This window comes from Taurulus bubalis, assembly GCF_910589615.1.
Source record: "Taurulus bubalis genome assembly, chromosome: 11".
NCBI classification, from domain to species: domain Eukaryota; kingdom Metazoa; phylum Chordata; class Actinopteri; order Perciformes; family Cottidae; genus Taurulus; species Taurulus bubalis.
In genome coordinates this window covers 17,690,488-17,715,082 of record NC_136599.1, presented here as the reverse complement: position 1 = coordinate 17,715,082, position 24,595 = coordinate 17,690,488, and the positions used below count along the sequence as shown (strand labels likewise).

Genomic DNA, 24,595 nt, shown 5'->3' with positions numbered 1-24,595 from the left:
GTTCCACTGAATCCCCGAAGCCTAGAATAAAATATTGAAGTCACTAAGCCCACACAGAACACAACACCTGAAAACATCTGCCAAGGTAGAGAGAGTTAGCGACCCTGAAGACTTACCACTGCCGACAAGGAAAAAGCTATCACAATTCCAGATTCTGACAACGGCGAAGTTAAAAAGGCATATTTTGTCATAAATAAAACATAGGAGTGCAGCATTTCGGCAAACTCCCCCAACGAAAGGTCCCAAGAGAGGGATGGGATGCTGTTTGTGAACTCATGCTTTGCACAGTAAAAGGAGGCTATAGCACTGCATCACCACGACTCAAACTACATTTTCACATCAAGCCCTATTCAGCGAGGACTAGTCCTCTTTAAAAATTCATTAATTTACAGCAAAAATAGATTAAAGCGCCCAACCTAAAAAGTTTGGCTTGTGAATAGCATTAATAATGGAAGCGAGCATCCAAAACCTAGAGGCCCTTGCTCAGAGGCATGGCTTAGGTTTTGTTGCGCTTTATAATGGAGAGTAATTTACATTTTTTAGAAGTATTACAGCTTTTTGATGCTTGTTTATAATTACATTGTTTTACATGCAAATTGGCTAACAATTGCTACTCATTAAAACGTTACCAGGAGAGTGCAGCAACACTCTCAGCTTGTGTAAGACACAGGCTTTACATGAGGTTTAACAATGGCAGCTTTGCACTGAACTCTTGTTGCTGGCAGCACCACTGCTGAGTTCAAGCCAAATGACAGCCCTTTAAAAGTGATCACCCCCCATCTTATCTTTTACATCTTTCTCTTTCAAATCACAGCAACGCTTTCTGAACCGAATCAAAGAGGATTTTGACAAGATAAAAGGATTTGCTGCATTTGAATCCAAATTATGTGTACTTTACTGGGGACAAGACAAAAATCACACTGACTGGGAGCACTCAGAGAACTTCAAGGTACTTAAAAGGAGAATAAGTCTGCTATAATGTGTTGTCAATTTAATTTTTTCTGCTTTCCCAGCCTGCAGATAGAAGAGTTTGCTATGGTATAGTGTGTAGGTAAATCCACAACTAAGAAACAGCTGATTGGGGATGAAGGGTTTCACATCCACTCACTTGCAGGGGTCGGGTAATTACGTCTAATATCAGGTCATTTCAATCATCACTTTGTCTGAATGATAATTTAAACAGCTGATTATTGATGTGACCAGACGTAATTAAAATGACCTGTTGACCTGGTAACATTGTAGTGGCCTGATAATTACAGGGGAAGATTAGAGGGCTTTGAGCTGAAAAAAATGAGACCTCTTTTCATAGCTGTGGCCAAGATATCTTCCAGCATGGCAGTTTATCAACGGCCGCTGTGGCGGAAGTGTTCCTGATGAACAGCAGAAAACGAAGACGCTTGCAGGCATCAATCCATACAACTGAAGAGAGTGGGTGTTCTAAAAGCATAATCGTACTTAGTAAGACCTTAAGTAAACAGATCTTGCTCCCAACGTTAGACACAGATTTTGTATAATGGCAGCAGTATGAAAAGGTGAGCCTATATAGTCTCTTTACAGACAAACTTTTTCCACAGAGCACGTCAAAGCCATTGAGCTGTATAATTTTTTTTTAAAGACTGAACTATACATGATACACTAAATCCTGCAGAGTTTTCAATAGAATGAACTCCAAAAAACAGACACTCAGAAATGCTGGGATCGAATATATGTATATGTGTGTGTACATATCATATATATCATTCGTGGCCGATACTGAGAAGAATGACTGGCTGCCCAATATTACTAATGAAGCCAGACACAAAGAATACATTGCAAGTAATAATGAATAATGCAGGAACATAACAACATATTGACAGTCACGATAACTCATATCCCAGCCGATGTAACTGGGATCAAATGTACTTCACTTATTAGTTCCCAATTGTATTTTGTTTATGATCATTTTAATAGAATTAAATATTCTGTTTAGAATGTGTGAATGTCACCATGTTAGGTGGCCTATAGGCTCTCTTTATTTCCCAACGTTTGGTGTGCTAATTAAGTCACATTGATGTTAATGGACTGTACCTGCCGCGTTCCCGTAACGACCCTCAAAGCGCTGCTTTGCATCGTGGGTAACTTGTGTGGTGCTATTTTACTGTTTTTGTGTACACTAATCAAGTTGTAATCTTGAATGCATATTGTTAGCATTAATATGTTACTGTACTGTTGTAGATGATTTTGACAGCCGTTATTATTTTGTAGATGCTTCCATTTCACCGTTAAAGTTCGCTAAGCCTCATTCCTGCCAGGCGTTTTGCCGTTATCTCCTTGTTATTTCATAAATATAGGTCCAGATGTCTAGTGACTGATCTGGAGAATGAAATACAGTTTGTGTCTTGTGGTATTCTCTGTGGTAGTGTTATTATGTTGTCGCCTGTGTTGTGGCTTAACTCCACATGGATCTTATTACACTGGATTACATTTTCTAAATGTCTATGTTTTAACTTTACTCTTATTGAGAGAGACAGTTCATACTTTGTTTGATAGATTTAAGAAAAAGGAAGAAAAAAAAAGATTGCCAGTTAATTTTAAAAGCCTTTGCTAATAATTTTCTGACATAGGGGAACACATTGTCAAAGCTATATATGTTAAAGTAATGTAGTATTGTTGCGTTGCTTGAGACATTATATAGACAAAAAAGTCCTCAAAGTGATACTTCCATTGATGATCCAGATGTGCAACAGACAGGAAGAAATACATGTGTGTGTGTGATATTGTCTTCTGCAGAGAATGGAATAAATGGCCTGAGTCTTGCTCGTCTTTGCCAAACTAACATCGGTTACAGTTACACTGGCATATGGAGTTAATCTTGATCAAAGAAATGCAAATGCATGTAGTGTATCCACAAATAGCCCTTGATTACATTTTTTTAAAGTCACTAATACACCCGTTTCTTAGCAGTGCATTTGCTGACATTGACGATAATAACAACGACCTTTCCGATGATAAAACAGAAATCAGTCAAATATTATGAGGATTGCTTCTCTTCACGTTTCATGCAATTCTGCATAACGTTTTAATGAGGCATTTAGGAGCCTATGAGTGATCTAGTGAAAAAGTCTACAATGGCAATCAGCAGTGAGTGTGGCAGCTGTTTGGCAATTAAAAAGCCAAATTACCCTCAATCAACACCATTTACAAGCGCAAGTAAATCTCAGAGCAAATAATGATGAGAGAAATCTGTTCAGACAGCTCTCATCTTGATAGGAATTAGAAGCGCATCCAAATCAGGAACAGTGTACTCCCTCTCAAACGTTTTCTCAGTCTGTTTGCCACAACACACACACACACACACACACACACACACACACACACACACACACACACACACACACACACACACACACACACACGCACGCCATCCCTTGTCTGTGTGTTTTTGAATAGTGTTGGCTGGCCAACTGCAGCATGATGAAAGATAATGGCTCCTGGTCACCGTTCATGTTCAGGTGAGGGGAGTCGTCTCTTTATGGAAAGAGACTATACCTGTCCATTTGAGGCGGCTTTTGGAAAATAAATCCATAGTATGGTGAGCATAGCTGCACCATCAACAAACTCCCCTGCACCGTTGAAAAACAGGCATTCACGGGCAGTAATTGTAAATTGCAGTTTCTACTGTCTGCATCAAGTACACTAAAATATTTGCACTCAAAGATGTGCCATTTTGTGCGATCTGAATCCAATATGAAGCACACGTTAATGTCAATTCTGTAAATTAACTTTCAACACAATACTAACATCATTTTGAATGGTGTAAATCTGACTTAGTAATTCAAGTCCGAATACTGTATTACATTCTTAATAACTGTATTACATCCTTTATAACCAGAAAACACGACATGCAGGGATAATAATGTATGAATGGCATACTGTACATCTAAATAGTAGCCCACATACAGAGGAAATAATACTGCAAAAGACTATAAATTCACAAAGCAACACCTAGAATATTGTAAGCTGTGAAACAAAGTTGATTGGAAGTCAAATCAAGTGAACTGACTTCTCCTACTACTTTCCCTTACACCCATCGACTCAATGCGCTTTAAACTTTTGGAGTGGATTCGCTAAAAAATAATAATGTGCCTTTCCATACAAGTGCGTTGCTCCCAGCAGGCACCGTCTTCTCGGAGCTTGGTCTGCTGCTCTGGCGGGGACGAGCTTCAAAAGTGTTGGATAACTGCTCCTCATTGAACGCCACTTTCTTCGCGGCCCCGTTACTCGACAGCCTCGCTGTCTAACTTAAAATAAGTTGACTTTTGTCTGACGGACATTTGGGATACAAACCAATGCTACACGGTGTCTGCATGCACGCCGTGACAGGCGGCGAACTTGTCACATAGAGCCCTGCCTGCCGTGGAGGAAAAGCACCGAGAAGCTGCCCGGTAAATCGTTACACTGTCACAAACCTGAACGGACCGACATTCAAAACATTCTTCTGCGCAGAGTACTCACCGTCGTATAGGGTGAACGTGAACCGGCTCAATATATATTTTTTTGTACTCTGGGTTCAGAAGCTCCAGACGCCTCGTCTGCAGTTGAAAAACCTCCCTTCGAAGACAAAAAGCTCCAGCGGTGCCGAGGCGCTGTCACTCGGGCTGCACGCACGGCACTCTGCGGGCGTCACACTGACCGCTGCTGTGGCCAGTCGACAGTCATGACGGGCGGACTCGACCCGCAATTCACGTTTGCGCTCAACAGCCACGAAGATCCCGGGTCTCTGTCTGTGCGCTCCGCTCGGCTGCTGAACCACCGGAACTACTTCCAACGCCAGCCGGAGCACGTTGAAGATAAATTCATGCACCACAATGGGGGGAAAATGAAATCACATCCATTTAACTAGTTCCCAAATTCTGTATTAATGACACCCTACCCGGACACACACACACAGAGACACACAGACATAATTAACCCATGGATAGCATATAAGCCTTACAGATAATAACTATTAACAATAACAACGTGCCATCAATATCAAACCACTATATGTTTTAAGTAATCACCATCATCTGATGCACTCTAATCGTTATAATCATTAGAAGTATGACAAATTATTAAAGCACGACAGTCATTTTGACTGTTTTGCTAAAAGGGTGAAACAATTATTTATTTTTGTAAACACTGTGCGATATCCAGAGTTATTGTAGGGAGGGAAACGTGCATTCAATGTACAGTGTGTACATTGAATGCATGTGTACTACACACTGCAAAAAGTGCAACAAAACATTTGCTGCAAAATAGTGGCACCTACTATTATATGTATATACTATTATAGTGTTCTGTTATAATAATATAAATACACTGGGGGCTTGGTGATTTCTCAGCTATGCTGCAGCATGCCGGTAATTTGTTGAACAAATGCAAGGAGAAGCTTGATGTGAAGCACAGTGCAGCCACCTGGACAGAACATCAGTCAGAGCACCTTGTTGGAGCTGGAAATGTCTGGTCAGGTACAGAGTGAGATTTGTTTCCCATGTTTAACTCACGCAGTCTCAAGTATTTGTTTTGCAGTTTATGATCTCATTGGATACCGTTGCTGCAGTATTTACTTTGCTCTGGTGTTTGCATTTTTGGGGAAGGTTGAACATTGTGAATTAAAATATGGATTTTAAACCCTGAAGACCTATAATGCTAAAAGATGAGCGTGAGCTTTGCTAATCATGCAGCCACGACACACAGACGGCTGTTGCTGTCGCCAATGTAATGTCCTGTAAATCAGTTGCATGCTTTGCGTGTAACTATTGGATCCAAGTCATTTTGAGTAAAATATGTATCTCAAAGTCACAGAGGTCAGTATTGAATACAATTCTTGAATGGGATATCAACCACCAAATATATACGTGCTTCAAAACTAAATATGAACAAGCTATATCTGTTACAACTCCTCATGTCATCCTACAACATGTTGGCTATGTTCTGTAGATATATACACATGTATGCATAGCCAGGTTTAAATCTATGCAGACACAGAGAGCTTCAGATTAAAATTTGCTTGGCAACACCCCCTAACTCTTAGCTTCATAGCTGTTTGCTGTGGCGTTAGCATACAGCTAACTCCATAATCCCACCATCAGCCTAAGAGGATGGGTGAAACAATTCACTCAATAAAACAATTCAGTGTTGAGACATAGTTGTATGCAATTCCGTTTTTATGTCTAGTGCGAAGCACTTTGAACTGCCTTCTGGTTGAAAAGTGCAAAAATAAACTTATTCAAAACGTAGTAATCTGGTTTGATGCTAGCAAAATTAGGAAATGAAAAATAGGGAATATTCGGCCTGACTTGCAAATAATAGCAGTGTTGTGTATTGCTATACTTCACTTGGATGTTTGACCTTTAATATGGAGAATGACGTATGATCACAGATTGAATGCAGGGCTGTTTTCACATGTATCTACTGAAAGAGGGGGAAGTTTCTCTGTGTTCACCTTAAATCAGACTTTATAGCAAGGATGATTTTGTGACATTATAACTGGTTTAGAAACCACCATTGGTGGTGCAGCATGTCACACACACACGTGTGGTCAGTGCCGTAACGGAAACACAGGAGGCCCCCCTGCAGAATAACCCTGAGAGGCCCCCCCCATATGTAAGGGATAATGTATTGTCCGGCGGTCATTATCCAAAGATAAACGAACAGGTATGTGAGCGAGTGTGTTCGTGCTCTTTTATTTTTCTAGACTGTCCTTGCCAATCATTTATTCCTGTAGTCCAGGCACTTTTATGGCATGCAGATCTTCTCTCACCAAAAAGCCAACAGGGCTCACAATATACTCTGTCAATTTTGGGGGAGTAACACAGCTATTAGCGTTGTATCTTGGTTCCTTTTTTTGACACTATGATAAAAATGTTTAGAAAAACATCTCCCCTTTTTGTCTTTAGGATACGGACCTTCACATTTACATGGTCCCTGCCTTAAAATGAACTTTTTCATGTCAGCATCAGTAATATACACCGGGAAATGTGTCCGGTCACCAGGGTAAAGTGTAGTATTAGAAGTTTCATCTGACTCTGTCGCACGGCTACCCGAGGCCTCCTCACTGCAGCCTGGGTCCTCACTGCATCCTGGCTCTTCACTGCAGCCTGACTTAGCTGGACTTGCAGAACCTTGGCGCACGCCTGGCTCTCCCTTATCCTCTGTCACAGAATATGATTTAAGTGTCAACGGTGAATGGGACTTTTATTTTGACGGCCACAGAGATCGGGAAGCAAAGGAAGTTTGGAACGTACACAAACCAGGCATCGTTCACATAGCAACTGTCAAATAGCAAACTGTGAAGACCCATTCCCCCGGTACTGGGGGAGCGTCTCAAGATTAAGTTTTCAAATAGTCGTATGAACCACAAATGAGTTCTAATACTTGTATTATTTTATATCTTTTTTTTCAGAATTCTCTTGTGAAGAAAATGTATGTTTAAAAAAAAAACTTTCATAACATATTTTTATCATAACTATGAACATCCAGCATGATCTAATTAAGAATGGCAGAAAAATCTTTTCGAGCGGTTTCCGACATGTTCAAAATGTGTGCTTCAGACCCTTACCAAGGTCTCACATACTAATAACACCCCTTGATAGAAAGAACAGAGCCAAAAGAACCCGAATATGCAATGAAACCACACAAAAACAAAGTGTCGGGGTCATTTGAAGGCTTTTCAGGGGAAAAACTGTGTAAATCGGTTCAAAAATGAAAAACGTCAAAGTTCTATAAGAAAACTACATTTCCCAGAAGCCAGCCCGGGTGCATTCTCTTCAGTAGACTGCGCATGTGCCGTCTGAGGTGGATCAAAGATCGTCCATTTAACAGGGGAAATGCTGGACCCAGAAATGTAAAATAAAAATATCTCCGACGGTTGACGGAATTTAAAGTTACTTATAGGTGTCTGGTAAGGATCTAGATTGAAAATAGATATTGTGGATTTTTCAATGAGGGAGAAGGAGTAGCCTTTTTTAATGTTTAATGTTTAATGTTTTATTTAGGTAATTTAACTTTTTGTAAATGTCTGAATGGGATCTTTAAGCTTAATGCAAACACCAGTGTTCATCTATCAAAACAAGTACAATTACATTTCTGATCAGCATTCCTGTAATATAATGTCTTCCTTCCCCTGTCATTTAACACCAGTATTTAACACCACTACAGTTAGTCAGCCCAATTATGTGGTTTTGTCTGCGAACTTGGTCACGTGATCCAGTCCTACTTCATCAGTGTTGGCTCAGAAACAACTCAGTGCTGCACTCATCTGGATGTTGGAGGTGCTTGCAATTGCAAATATTTGTTACAGGATTTTCAAAGCAGCAATAAATCAATTGTTGTTGTCTGGTTTTTGTCTGGGGGGGGGGGGGAGATGAAACGTTAAGGCAGTAATCTTGAGTAAATGTATATTAGCATGAACATATATACTATAATATGTAATGCTAATCCTTGTTTGGCTGATAATTAAGCATAGACTCCCTATTGTATGATAAATTAGACTATATGATGATCAGCAAATATCCGCAAATAAGTTCTTGTGCTTGTAATTTGCATGGTTGCAGTAGCCAAAGAGAACAGTGTCTGCTGTATTATTACTTAACTCCAAACCTTCTAACTTCATATTACCTAAAACTGAATGATGTTGCATCGCTGTAAAAACTGTTTTTGTCTGAAAGAGATTGTAAACCTGTAACGATAAAAATCCATGTATGTTAATGAATGTTCTCTCATTTTATTCTTTGAATGACTAAGAAAATCCAAACATATGAATAACTACAGTAATCTAAACGGTTGTAATTTGTAATCCACCACCAGAGGTCACTGTAGGCTCAAAATGAGTGGGTTGCCATAGTTGGACAAACCTATTAAATGTAGTGATTTTAACACTACAGACTTGTCATCTTTTAAGTCGTTAAATGATTATCACCTGTCTGCTCCTTACAAAATGCAACCAGGCTTGACCTGTGTCGGCAAAATGTGGAAAAAAAACGGAATCTTACGTCCAAACATGCTTATATTATATTCGGCAATTTAAGTGACACTTAATAATGCGACTCCTAATTCATTTGCATGTGTGGGTCAAGTATACATGCACTGTATTTTGCCATGATACATGTAAAACGTGTTTTTTTAATGTTTTTTTTGGAAAACCACAGTTAATTTTGGCACGGAATGTAAGGTTTATGTATATGTTAAGGTGTATGTATATGTTGTTATGGCAGACCCCGTCTGTCGGTTGTTGACTGCGTGGCGTTAGTCAGGAGGAATGTGTCTGCTTCGACGTCTTACCATTACGTTGTGTCAATTAGGCAGCACGACTGGATCTGCCCGGTTTGATCCTGTTGACTCTCAGACGTTGCATGTGTTGGGGGGCAAGGCATGCGTGAGGTACCACACACATCCTAAACGGATATGCAATGTCTCAGGGAGGAACCTGAAGGGTGCAACATGTTATCAAGGCAAACATTTTGTATTACTATAGGCTTCAGGCTTTCCGTGACCTCTGAATGAGTAAATACCTCAAGGAGACAGATTCATTATTTGATGAGGAGGTCGGAAGCATGACGCAGCCTCGCGAGAATACGTCTCGCTCGCCACGAGAACGAGGTGCCTGCTGCGCATGCGCAACAGCTGCATCTGCCGAAACAATTATCCTAAAGGATGCAAAAAACAATACGTTTGCTTGGGTAGGTTTGCTTCAATAATTTGCTGCTGTGTTGACTTGTGTGTCCTGTAACAGGGCTGATGATGAAACTCTGTTTTCTCAACAGGGTTCCACAGAGGATCATCTTGGAGCTGACAGGTACTCAGATGGAATTCATTAAAGTGAAGCTGCATGCCTACTTTTGATGATCACATTTTCCTTCATTCTAATAAAAGATGATGCACCGCCACAGTTTTTTGTCTCCTCAGCAACACAGGTTTTCAACACATAGCAAATACCAGTACATGATAGACAGATAGATAGATAGATAGATAGATAGATAGATAGATAGATAGATAGATAGATAGATAGATAGATAGCAAAGCAAAGTTACATAGAAGACACAAAAATAGTATGTATATCCAATATAATAATACTCAATATATATGACAAAACACAGTGTATTAAATCAAATAAAATGCAACAATGCAGTGCATATGAAGTGTATATAAGTATACAGTGGAAAAGAAGTATGTGCAGTGACTAACTAAACAACAAAAGCGAGGAGTATTGATGTTGATAATTATGCTGTTGATAATAAGAGGTGACTTATTATAAAGTCTGATAGCAGTGGGCAGGAATGTTTTCTTGGATCTGTCCTTGTGACAGCAGAGCTGACTATATATATATATATATATATATATATATATATATATATATATATATATATATATATATATATATATATATATATATAAAAATTGGCACCATTAACAGTATGCCAAATGAGCTATTACCTTTCATATTTGCGATATGTACAAACATCCCTGTAAAACAGTCACTGGATTACTTTGAAGAAAACTTAAAGGCCTTAAAAGAGTTTAATTCTAAGCGGATTCGTGGACGTTATTCGTGATGGACGTCGGAGATGATACCCTCGGAAAGCCCCACTGAATCTAAGAATATCTGTATCGTGTCTGCGTGTTTACGTCTGACTGGAGTTACCCCCCTCCCCTCTCTGGCACAGGGACACAGGGAGGAAGTGGGTCACTCGCATAATTTCGCACATTATCACATGGAGTGTTTTCCCTCTACCCAGCCGACCCGGCGGTCCCTGGGTCCCGCTGCTAGACAGCAGCCAGCCCAAACACTAGTTAGCTGTCGGCGGAGGAAAACGCCTCTCGCTCTCTGGGATCTGACGGGAAACAAAAGGAAGATAGGCAGAGGCTTTGGTTTGCGGTGCCCTTGTTTCATTTCCTGCCACTTCGGCATGGAGACAGCGCCGTCGGTATTCGCCAAACCTCCTCGCACCGTCTGGTCTGAACCGGTTCAGGATGTGCGCAGTCTCGTGCGCACTGCAGACTCCACGCACTGACTCCACGCAGCGCCCCTCGCCCTCCTCAGGCCCCGCCCCGTCCTCGGGCCCCGCCCCCATTGGTTAGGACCCTTGCGTCCCGCCCACATCCTCCGCGTGTCGCGTGGACAATGGGGCCGCTTCCGATTTGCGATTGGTCCGCGCCACTCCAAAACTTTTCTTTTGGGGCAGGCCCCGTATGTTGTGCACGGGCACGCAGACAAGTGGAGTTGTAAACGAAGCTCGTGCACGTTTCAGCACCAAAACTCGTGGACAGCAACCAACCGAAGGAGAGAGGGTCGTCGTCGTCGGCTAGCTTATTGTGTACTAAACCGACGAGTCTGCGGTTTGCAACGCCACACCGCTGCGATCGCGGGAAAAACTTCCTTGGTAGTTTTGAGTCGGAACGAGGGACAATATAAAGCGGCACGGCTTTGGCTTTGTTCGCCCCGGCGGGCAAGTAGTGCCGAGAGCTGGACGACGGCAGGAAACAGACGCGCTCCTGCGGGTAACAGACCGTTATTCTCGGCTTCGCTCGTGTCGAATTAGCGCCGTCCGGGATCAGCTAACGGCACCGCCGGGGAGACTAGCGCTACATGGCTGCAGATGAAGGCGCCCGAAGGTGATACAGAACAGTCCTAGCCGGATCGGTCCAGACGACGGTCGAGCCCGTGGTCCTGTTTGTAAGCCACATCACAACCCGCTCGTGCTGCTAGCCGCCGAGCTCTCTCCATTGTGTGAGCCGGGATCACCACACACACACCTGCCGCCTCGACACAGCTACAACTGGCTGGTTTTCGGCCGGATTTTATTTTTGTATTTTGTATTTTATTTTTTTACTTTCTCCACGCATCCCACCCCCCCAAAAAAAATGTGTTCCCGGGTTTGGTTCGTGACCGACCGCCGCATCAGCCAGGAATACCCTCAGGTCCAGATCCTCCGGGCTCTGAAGGAGCACTGCGCCGACGAGGACGTAGAGTTCCGCTCGCTCCTCATGGATGAAATCGTGCTGACGATCAGCGAGGGACAATTAGGCAAGTAACCCGCACGATCAGTCAAACCGGGCGGCGTCTTGACGTACACGAATGGCGCAGTGGAGCGGATTGTTCTCCGTGCGGCACGAAGTTAATGGCAGGCGCTTATTGTTTGGGGACCCACACCGCTGCTTGTGAGGCGGGGAAGGGCTAGCCCGGTGTGCCCGCTAGCGAGGAAGCGGAGTGTAACCACAGACGTGACCGCCTAACCCACTTCCCAGCTCGAGTGCCTCCAGAGGGGAGCGATGATGCTTGATTTAATTTCGCTGAATACGTTGCAATCCCAGCAACGAAGCCGTCGATGGGTACGGCTCGCTTCATCACAGAAAGCAGCAGGGATCGGTGCTATTACAGAAGGCTTGTAATTAAAACGCTGTGGTGTGCGCTCATATGGAGGCTTCATGGAGAGACCTGGCCCCACGCATGCTAACGTGCTTCACGCACAAAGGGGCGTATGTAGCCCAGTCGAATTCAAGGCACCGAGCACATGTTTTCTATATTGAAACGTTATGTGCACCGGATCCAACCTGCACATAAAGTGTTGTATCTCTTAAAATTGAGTACAAAATACATTAAGCACATCTTGCATTAATGGAGCCATAACCGGGACTTGTTTGCTGATATTACTGGATACATTACTAAATTGGTATATTGATTGACAAAACTTAGTCGACTAATCTTTCGTCTTGGTTGACTAAGTAAAGTAGTTATTTGTAAATGCCTTTTCATGCTGAATGACGAGAAACTTACACAAGCACAACTCTGGTAAACAAAAGATTTAAAGTGATGTTTTTACAGATCTGTGGGTTCAATCAACTAATCAATTAGCCAACAGAATCACATGACTCAGCCCTGTGTTTAAGCTGAATCTTTCAGGTTTTCTGTATATTTTACCTTATCTATGCTGCCTACATTATGTCACAATGACAGATCGTTTGTACATTATATTTTATTTATTGTCATTTTGGTACAGCTTTGTCCAGAACACATTGTTCCGCTTGTCATGAGATGACAACCTTTTCTCACTATTTACCCAGGAGGCCTTGAGGGAGAGATGGTAACAGTAGGAACTCCCAACTAACAGACACACATGGAATTCATCGGGGCGTTGTGAAGTGGGGCCGGTGTCACCAGATGAGAGGCGTGCAGGTCTCAATTAACACATAAATGGTGTAGGCTGGCACTAGCAGATGCCGAATAGTTTCAAGACCATGTGGGATGAATAGGGGGTGAGTTGGAGCGGCACGTCCCTCGCAGACCACATTCTGTTGATACTGTTACATCAGATCTACTGTACAGCTCCGTCATGGCAAAGCTTTAAGCTCAACGTGGGGCTTCATATGACAACAATGGAGTATTAAAGGGGAAGGCCTGACATTTAAGAAACCACATGTCTCTTTGACACCTTAGTTTAGCCAAAGGAAAACATGTGAACATAAGGAAATCCTGGAATCGGCTCTTTGTATCGAGAATATCTACACATGCTCTGTGGCTGCGGCCTTGAGATGCATAGAGAGATGCACACTGAGCATTACATGCAGCTTTTTGATCTACATTTGAATTCAACTACATTACATTTACACATATAGACTACAGTAACTCTACAACTGGAAGATACTTTCCAATGCAAAATCCAAGTGTAAACGGCAGTTTGACTACATCGTGCCCACTGGCCAATCTCCTGTAATATGCACATCCTTTCAGTCTGAATCGTCATGTGGATTAGCAATTCAGCATAAGTATACAATGTAGTACAGTAATGCAGTACTGTACAACACTGCATTACTGTACAACACCAGGGAGGGTTTACAATCCATACTGTTTCCACATTGGGAACACAAGTGGAATTTCACCATCATGTGATCAATAATGCCCTTTTGGTCACTGGCTACCTGTTTAAGTGGTTTGATTTATTCACCACTTCATCCTGCCTTGGGTGCATTTATATTTGAACTAAACAAATATATATATTTAGGTTTTTTTACTCAGATGTATGGTATTTCAAAGGAGCTGACTGATACCAGAATTGGTTCAAAGATTAGCTTAATGCTAGCAGTAGATGCTACGTTAACAACCTAAATCAAAAAAAAGTTGAGGTCTTGGACACAAAGTATTTGTGAAGGTAGGGCAGAATGCAATCCTAAAACTGAAAACACCTTGACAACCTGCTCAGGTTGAGGTCCACAGTTCAACATTTGTGTTAATGGTTTCAATTTGGCCGCAGGAGGAGAGATCAGTACACACATAAGCCAGCCAAACCAATAGTAAACTGGCCAGAGGCATTTCACATTTCATGGTTTGTCCTGCGAGATGTTTAAACATGAATTGTTGTTACGATCCTTTGCGAATCCTTACACTGCCAGTGGGCAAAGATGATAAATGCACTGTGTCGGTGAACTGGAAAGATGAAACGTTAAGGCAGGCTAAGTAATCTTGAGTAAATGTATATTAGCATTAAAATATATGCTAAAGTTGCTTTTTTATTTTATGATAAATTAGACTATATGATGATCAGCAAATATAGCATGGATGTTATCCTGATCTACATCTACAAGCTGTTGTGTGTTATTTATAAGTTCATGCCATAAACTGAAAAAAGGGAAGATTTGATGGGTAATAACTTTTACCCCACACAGTAAGTTCTTAGTTACAAAAAAACAAACATATTTTGTACATTAAACACGCTTCAGGCTCTCATTAGCACGTTTGCACATACAGCAATTAGATTGACATGCTATTGATATTGCATAAGAGGTTTATACAACTAGCTTTTTCCTCATGATAGAAAAGCAGAAATAAATGTATATGTTATGATCAAATAATTAATGTGAATCATTAACTGACACACCCTCAAAAATATTGTGTACTTTATTGTTGTACCTGAAAACACTGTTCCTAGAATAGCAGCACCGTATTAGGGTGTGAGTGGCTGACACATCTTTCCCATATCAAATCTGACTGTTGTGAGTGTTCAGTCTTTCTTTTATATGGTTATACCGCAAATAAGCAATTTCGCTTGTAATTCGCATAGTTGAAGTAGCCAAAGAGAACAGTGTCTGCTGTATTATTACTGGACTCCAAACCTTCTAACTTCTTACTATCTGATGCTGAATGATGTTGCATCGCTGTAAAAACTGTGTTGGGAATAAGCTGCAGGTTACCACAAACCTACAAATATTTTTGAAAAAATAATGTTTCTCTGATATTTTATTTTCTGATTGTGCTGTCCTGCCACACAAATGGCATACCACACAAGTTGACAGCAGCCACCACACCAAAGTTGTTAATTATTATCGTATTATTACTCTGGCAGGAAACATCATTTGGAGATGTCAAACATCAGTTAAAACAGCAGGAGTGGATTTGTTTTGTTTGTACCAGCTCATGTGGCTGGTAGATACACAATATTTCCTACATAGCATTATGTCAACAATATAAAAATAGTAATTGAGTAAGACTTGGCAAGATGTACAGACTCACTCTGCCACTATACCCAAGTACTTTCTCCTCCACTCCCTACCACACATTTCATAATGACATGTTGCATTACTCATTAAGTGCAATTTACTTTTATTATGTTATTTTATACATATGCAGTATATATATATATATACGTGTGTGTGTATATATATATATATATATATATATATATATATATATATATATATATATATGACTAATGTATAGTAGAGCATTTAGTAAGTAGTCTGTGAAGTGTGATGTCAAAGAAAAGATGTATCTTCATAAACATGTTTCATTCTTCTCAGAACTTTATCCGTTTAAATCAGGTGGCAACCTCCGGGTCTGGAAAGTGAAGCCAATACGGCGGTGCCTTGAGCTTGCATTATTTCTAATGACCATCAGGGGGCCATTAAAGAAAAATAAACAACAAAGCAGGGGATGCTTTAGGGCGTGGCTACCTTATGACTGACAGGCTGCTACCGCGGCCTGTCTGGGAGTTGTGAGTCTTTCATTTTTTAGAATAAAACCCTTTCATAGTGTGTTTTCAGTTCATGGAAGTTTATTGTAACCTTTTAGTCGCCTAAAAAATGTCTCATTCAATGTTCGTTTTTTATTTTGCTGTGCTGTAACAATGCTCGACCTCACAGTAGGCCGACAGTATATGTTTTTGTCTGATGTTAGTTACTGATGACAGATATGCAAATTGACCATTGAAGGCATTGTTAGCCCAAGCTGAACCACAATAAACTGTAGATGAACCTGCTGCCCCATCATGTTAATTTAGATGGGATACCCAGACTGAGACTGGACTCAAAGCTGGCGAGACCCACCAGCCGAGCATTGGCACAGCATTTGTCAGCATTGCCTGCTTTGTGACGTTGCAGCGGTATGCATAGAATGCTTGTAATGCTTGTTAGCTTTGTCCGGCAGATGGAAAATGGGACACACACACACATATACAGTCCATCGAACCACACAAACATCACGGCCTGTCGTAGAGGATAGAAGAAATCTCATCCATTGTAACTCTAAACAGGTCGCACCCGCACTAAATGTAGACATTGTCACACAGAAAAAAAAACATGTTGCCTTTGTTCTACGCCAAAATGATCGGGGAGGGCTTCTGAAGGTTTTTTGCAATGGTCACATGACGTACAGTGCAGTGCACACAAACACAAATGAATAGGACTGATTCATCTGGCTTCCTCATTGGTCTCTGTTCGGTTCCCCTGGAGATGGAGACGAGCACCATGAACAGTTGAATACTGTCTGTCAAAAACCATGAGACCGCATCCCCTGACACTTCCCACTGTAATACCATTCTCAGTGCTCTCAGTAGCTGCACAATCAGAGCAGTGTGGCTCGAGAGACAGTAAATCCTCTTGCTTCTATACTGAGATTGTGAGAAGGAGGAGGAGGAGAAAAAGGGAGGGGTGGCAGTCTTTTCATGGCTTCATCCTGCTTCTGTTTTTGCCCCTCCCTATTCCCTCCCTTACTCCCTTCCACTGTGTTCAGGCTACAAGACATCCCTGACCTTTTCTGCCTGCCGCCTGTCTCTATTTCCTCCTCTACCTGTCTCTGCACTGAACTGCCTAAAAAAAACAAGTGTCGGCTGGGCCCCACCCATTGTGCATGCGCGATACCCACCCTGTAGGCTTGATGCGCAGCGCATCTGCCGGCACATCAACGGCTGTCGGTTCTTATTACGTATGCAGCAACCATCAAGCTTTTGGTGACCTCTGATGATCTCAGCCAGGGGCGCTGTCTCTATTGTGAGCCTGCAGATGCTAAGATGGCTGAAATTCAGGTCACGGTAGAGATGAAGTGCTGTGCTCGTGACAAATGTGTCTCCTCCCTTCTAGCTCGTACATATATATCTGTGTGTGCATACCCACACAAACACACAGGTTTGTGTTGTCACCCAATCTGTTCTTCCCGATGATCCGTTGGGTCGCATCGCCTGCTCAAAAAATTCTCACAGTCTGTCTCTGTTTCCTCTCCTCGTCCAGGGTGACAAACTATCACCAGTGGAATGCTGCCAAATCTCTGTCTTTGGCTGGTGAATTTGCCATCTGTGTTTGGCAAATATCAAGCCAATATTCAATCAAAATGGTATTCTGTTCTGCAGATCCAGACAGCTGTTGGTGGCGAGTAGAAAAGTTAGTGTCGCGCCACGTGTTCAGCTAGCGTGTTGTATTCACAAAGCTTACCAAGCCGTCGACGACCAATGTCAGTTTGACTTTCAATAAAACAAAAGAACTGACTATTATTTTTGCTTTGTTCATGAAAAATGTATGACCAAATACAATATAGTGTTTCCAACCTGGCCTTTCTCCGTGATTTGTGTTCATGTGTGATTAAATTCAAGACCCGTGGGGTTCCAGACATGTCTCTCTACCCCACTGCCCTACATTGAGACAAAGTAGTGTACAGTTTTAGCACATCAGCACCGATATCTCTCTCTCAGTCAAAGGAGAAGACGGTATCGGCCCAAAAGGCAGAGGAGCTGGCATCACTGCAGGGGAGTGCTGTTTATGGATATGGGAAGCATGTAAATAATCATATCAGCTAGCAAGACAGCTTCCAAATTCACTACTTAACACCACCAGCCTCGGAGCTGGCTGCCTCTGCCTGGTCCTGTAACCCGGCCAACTCTCAGTCTGAGCTGTGTGGTGACGACTGCAGAAATGTCCACAAATTGTCTCCCCATCAAACGAGTTAACTTTTCCACCAGGAGATGCTGGATTCAAGATCTCACCGACCACTTTCACAATATTCCCAGCTCCTGTAAATATGACTTTGGGGATGTAATGGTCGCAAACGGGGCATGTATAGAAGACGAGCAAGGTGTTGGCTGACAGTTCTGGTTACATAAGTGTGTGTTCATACCATATGAATGAGGTTCAGGTCCACTGTTTGGACACTTGTTTAATGATGGCCATCTTGTTTCCCCTCCTCCCCCCTCCTCAACCTCCAGGTCTGCGAGTGGAGCAGGAATTGGTGACCTCATATCCACAGGTGGTGGTGGTACGGGTGCCCACACCCTGGGTGCAGTCAGATAGTGACATCACCGTGCTGCGCCACCTGGAGAAGATGGGCTGCCGGCTGATAAACCGTCCCCAGGCCATACTCAACTGTGTCAACAAGTTCTGGACTTTTCAGGAGCTGGCCGGCCATGGTGTGCCTCTCCCCGACACCTTCTCATACGGTAAATCAACACTCCACGCAGCACTGTGTTGTTGTAACTAAGGCGTCTGGAGCAGCGTGCTTCTTCTTTGTGACTATTATCAGCAGGTCAGTTGATGAAAAGAGTGGCGCAAGTGTGTGCACAACAAGTAGTCCACGCTGTATTGCACCGTAGGAAGGGCTCTAGGGTTCCGGTGCAGAAGGCAGACTGTAGTTCCCTCAGCGGAGGATATAAAGAAGTGTGACACACAAATGCACAGACAAATAAACACAGAAACCCTGGCTCTAGTCGAGGTCTCCGTCACAGCACCTGCTGGACAATTTCTTGTCAGCAGTCCCAAAGATCTAGTCACGCTTGCTTCAAAGCCTCCATTCTTTCATACATCATTCATCAATTCTTTATGAAATTGTGTCCTACATGATTGTGTTGGAAAAAAATATGGACAACCATTGCTGCTTATGTCAATGATATGGCTGTGTTTTAGTCAAAGTAAGTGATATTGAGTAAATACAAAGCTATAGATTATTATATATATATATATATTATATTATTATGGATAAATATTGTCTGAAAGTATGTATAACAAATTGTAGGGGAATATAACTGCATAATATACAGTGCAATGATTATTATCATAAACGCCAGCACTGTTGTGTCAAGTATGTTGTTTTTGGACATTTCAATCACATTAGTTGCATCACAGGCTGCGGTCCATGTGTCTGAATAACAGTTTAATAGGCCATTCGTCAGACAGCCACTACTCCCCTGCTATTGCTCAAGCAACAGAGAGAACATCCCTTTTACATACCTGGACAAATCCTCATAGCTGTCCACAAAACCACATGCATTTTAAAGTTCCTACTGTTGACCCAGGGTGAGATATGTGTGGTTGCAGCTCTCACAACACATGCCAGACTGCTGTGTTTATTGCTTGTAGTTTGCTGATTTTATTAGACAAAACCGGAGGCTGACAACCAACACCACGCATTTCTTTCTGTTTTTCCCCCAAAAAATCGACAGTGGTGTGGTGTTTGTGAGAGCAGACAGAGAAGGATACAGAGAGAGAAAGTAAGAAAGAGGAGGGGGTGTTTGGCCTACATTCCACCCGTCTCTCTGCACAGTAGGCCAGGCGATGCATGCAGAGCGGCTGGAGAGCTTATGTAACACCCCCTCAGCGCCCCACCCCATGCCCCTCATGATTTTTCAAAATAAAAGATGCCACTGCCTGCCCTCTTGCTCTCAACCTCAGCAGCTTATGACGTGGTTGGACCCACATTTGCTGCCCATTCTCTCCTCCTCTGCTCCCTCTGTTCTTTCTCCCTCTCACTGAAAACACATGTGAATGTGGAAAAAAACGTGCGACAGGGTAGTTCACATCTGTTCCCTGGCGAATGCCAGATAACTCCAGACAGGCAAACAAAGAGAGAGAGGCAGGGTAGCGGAGATGGAGATGGAGAGAAAAAAAAGAAGTTCCACCTCGATTTTTCTATATTTTCTTTTTTTACACATTTCCAATCACTTCTCAAGCCAACACAGAGAAAGCTGAAGCACAGCTGTTGCTACAAGCTGCCATTCTGAGTCAAAGTCAGACATGGTCAGCTGCTTCACATTATGCATCCCTCAGTGACCGCTCTGTACCAATCTCATGAATCAAGCGAGCAGCAAAATAAGTATGAGCGCTGGACAACACTCCTACGGCCTCGCTGTTTTGAGTCACTTCTGTTGCCATAGCGACGTGCTACATTCCCTCCCCCCACCCTGTTCAGTCGGCTGTAATGTGTGAACAATGCTAGCAAAACAAGGACAATTTTTTTCAATATATTTTTACACCACTGTGTGGGTGCATGTTTCTGGGTGTGTGTCTGCTGCGTGTTTGTGTGCATGGCATATCCCAGGAGGGCATGACAACTTCCGTAAGATGATTGACGAGGCAGAGCCACTGGGCTACCCTGTGGTGGTGAAGAATGCACGTGGCCACAGAGGTAAGACCATCAGTCTATTTCTTCCCGTCACCAGCTCTGTTCACCACACCTCAAAAAGAATCTGCTGCACGCTGCAGGCCCCTAGTGGCCGCTTGGTCCATGAAATCCGTTGGCGGAGTGTTAAATGATCAGAACTCTGGCGCTGCAACAAGCAGCGTAACAGAAGCCTGCAATGCTGCTGGGTTAATCAGCTTTGTTTTCGAGTAAATTTACCCAGGTTTCCTCGTTTTGCATGAATTCACAGGGTGGGAAATTTGAGCCTGGATTTTAATGTTGGAGATGAGCCCCAGTGTCTGCTGACCCATTAGGGTTTTCCTATTCATAGTAATTGACACATGAATGGCTCGCCAAGGAATAACAATGCACCTTGGCTCGCCCAGAGTTCTGCATCTCAAGGGTTGCTTTCCTCCCCTCTGTGTTTAACCATTGTCATTGGCTTAAGTCCAGCTTGCCTTGAGCAAATATAAAGGCCTGTAAACCACTATAAAGGGCTGTTTCAAATTGTCTGTGTTATTAGGTCAATACTAATTCCCACATGTCATGTGCTTTTCCTGACCAGTTGTTGGGATGTGAAATATTGTAAATATTTGTGTGCACACAATCTCCAAATCAATGTTTTAGTATATCCAGTACAAAGTAGTCATGTGTCTCACGGAGTCACAAGACCATGATTCCTTGCTTGTCTTATTTTTGTAAAGTGTGCCTGCCACTGTCCATCCTCACATCTTCATGATGTTACCGGGGGGATTGCCGTGTCATCTTGTTTGGATTGTCACCTACTCACAATGTACACACACATAGCAAGCGCAACATTTTCTCTGGTGCCGGATCAGGACTTGACAACCAGGAGACAGAGCCAAGTGGAACTAATTAAAGCAGGCGTTTTCTATCCTCTGTGAGAAGCAATCCTGCGGGCTGCGAAGAGGAGCGTCCCATTACAGTAGACACAAGAACTGGCATTAGACTTGGTCAGCAGAAGCAGCTTCTTGTCAGCAAGACTTTGAGGAAATTACCCAACCTCAACTAATATTGTGCAAATGTCCCCGCAAGCATCTTATTTTAATTTTCAAATAAACCAACCTGCTTTATCAACATAGTCTTAAAAACTAGCTCCTCTTTCCTTTGTTCCTTAATCTTCTCTGTCTTCCTTTCCCCCAGGCAAGGCTGTTTTCCTGGCACGGGACAAACACCACCTGACAGACCTGTGCCACTTAATCCGTCATGATACCCCCTACTTGTTTCAAGAGTACGTCAAGGAGTCGCATGGCCGGGATGTCCGGGTGGTTCTGGTGGGCGGCCGCGTCATCGGCTCAATGCTCCGCTGCTCCACTGACGGTCGCATGCAGAGCAACTGCTCCCTGGGTAGGCAGACGCCCAAGAGTCAATGATTACACAGTGAATTACTAAACTATTGAGCAGTCACACACACATTACATTAGTGAACATGCTCCCCCCCTTTCCTTCATTTACATCACAGTTACCACTAGTGCTAGCACTGTCGAACTAGGATGGTTCTTAATCTTGCAAAACTAGTCTATTTTGGTTTTGACTTTGATGCACTGATTATTTGGATCTTGTCAGATCTTTTTTTTTCGACTTACAAAAGTATTAAAAAGGCATTTGTTCTCATAATTTGTGTCGGACAATATTGAACGATTATTTCATTGTTCTAATTGATTGATCAAGAATAATGTTCCATCTGCTATGCAAACCAGTTATGGGTGACGGTGGCAAATCAACAAGCTTATCCTGAATCAGCCACGGAGACATCAGTGCATGGGCAGCTTTGGTCTGGTTGGTGCTGTAATGTGCTGTGGCATATTTAGGACACCAGCCATCAGATTATTCTGCATTTATGAAACATGACATGTTGACACTGATTGTAGGTGGACCTGATGTAGTGTTTTGATGTTTCTTATAGAATCCACATATACTGCATGTTTTAGGATTGCTCTTGATTCGTCTTTGATTGATTGTTTGACGCGCAGATTGCTGTGGGTATTAATCAGTTCCATGTCTCTCTCTGGGCTAGGTGGCGTTGGTATGATGTGCCCACTAAGCGAGCAGGGAAAGCAGCTGGCCATAGAGGTGTCTAACATCCTGGGCATGGATGTGTGCGGCATTGACCTGCTGCAGCTCAATGACGGCTCATTTGTGGTCTGCGAGGCCAACGCCAACGTGGGCTTCATCGCCTTCGACCAGGCCTGCGGCATGGATGTGGCAGGCATCGTTGCTGACTACGCCCTGTCGATGCTCCCCAGCCGCCTCACCCGTAAGATGTCCCTGCTGTCTGTCGTGTCGAGCACCAGCGAAACCAGCAGCGAGCCAGAGGTGTGTCCCGTGCCCCCTGGCGGTGGCTCGCTGCCCGAGGCCGTCTGCAACATGAGTGTGGGATCTACTTCCAGCGAAAGTGACCCAGAGCTGGCCGAGCCCTCCCAGTCCTCACCCTGCCAGTCCACAGCCCCCACCCTCCCTGATCTCCCTGATCCAGCCTACAACTTCAACACTCTTCTGGCCAATGAAATCAAATTATTGACTGAGTAAGATTAAAGCAGCTTCATGCACACAAAACACCACAAAACCATATTGAAAACACGCCGACACACACCTGTACGCATGCCAACAGACATTCCTTTTTAAAACGCATATCAATCCAAAAACAACTAAAACATTGAATGTTGAATGCAAAACATGAGCAGAGAAAAAGAAACCCACACACATGGAGACACAACCACCGAAAAACAAAACATGAGCCTTCTCCTACAAACTCCCGTCAAAAGTAACAAAGATCTGAGGCTGCTCCCCTGACTCTCCTCACTTTGTACATCTCCTCCCAAACTGCAAACCCCAGTATCCAAACTTAGCTTACACATAAGCAAGGTGGTGGCATGGTGGTCGGATATAGTACATAACATAACTGCCAAATGGGCCAATTTTAGTTTCTATTTTGCAAAAATAGTGAGGTTAAAGGTAACTATGCTTTTTGGATGGGTGTGGGATTCCCATAAAGGCACCTGCCATATTTTTATCCTTACGTTACCATATTATTTAAAGGAGAATCTACAGTATGTTGTGATATTAAAAAAAAGGCGAGGGGGATTTCCTGTGGAGACTGTAGTACGGTTTGGTGGATTGGAGGCAAAATTAAGTGTTTCATTTTTCTTTTTTCAAGTGATTAGCTCGTTGGGAGAGGAATACAGCCTCATGCTAGTGGGCACATGATACTGACAGTTCCAATGTAGCAATGTAGTACTTTTTTCAAGGATACATAACAGGATGGGATCCTGCAGCAACTGGAGATGGAGGGACTTCATGTCACATTTACTGCTATTCACAATAACTGAAATGAGACTCAAATTCACAACACGTGTTGTAAAGCCAACTACAACAGAATGTATACAAAATGTTTTAACGCTCCGATAACTAAATTATCAATCGTGAATTGCTAATATTTAAATGTAGCCAGAGCTTCTACTGTCACAGTTAATAAGAGGCTGACGTTGTGCTGTCAGAATGATTTCCCTCCATTGCGCTGATAAGAATACCATCAACCCAGACTTCGAACCCACAGCACCAGAGAGTCATCCTGGGCGTTAACACGGTGTCCGTTCACTGTGACGGAAGCAGGCTAATATACATGTCAGCAAAGCTGCACTAACCTGGTCAAGGTATGAGAAATAACAAATAGCTGTTCTGTTTTTAGAGTCACATCCCGAGAAAAATAATACGAATTGAATGCCATGACTCGAATTCTAGTTTTTAATTCTTAGATAGCTCGTTTGATTAGCCTTACCAGCAGCAGCAGTCTGCGGCTTTTTACAATTCTTTCAATAGCACTTTATGATAAACAGATGCTTTTTTTTTGTTTTGTTTTTTTGTCGCTCAGATGGCATATTTAGGAGACACAAGACAGAGTGT

General features: G+C 42.8%; 1 protein-coding gene across 1 annotated transcript; it reads left to right on the top strand.

The window, feature by feature from the left end:
• Positions 1-11,883: 11,883 nt before the first annotated feature.
• Positions 11,884-23,221, top strand: rimkla (ribosomal modification protein rimK-like family member A; the record flags this gene model as incomplete). Its single annotated transcript, XM_079226865.1, has 5 exons — positions 11,884-12,046; positions 18,486-18,716; positions 20,591-20,677; positions 21,836-22,039; positions 22,710-23,221. 5 exons carry the CDS (start codon positions 11,884-11,886, stop codon positions 23,219-23,221), a joined length of 1,197 nt encoding a protein of 398 aa, XP_079082991.1.
• Between the last annotated feature and the right edge of the window lie 1,374 nt (positions 23,222-24,595).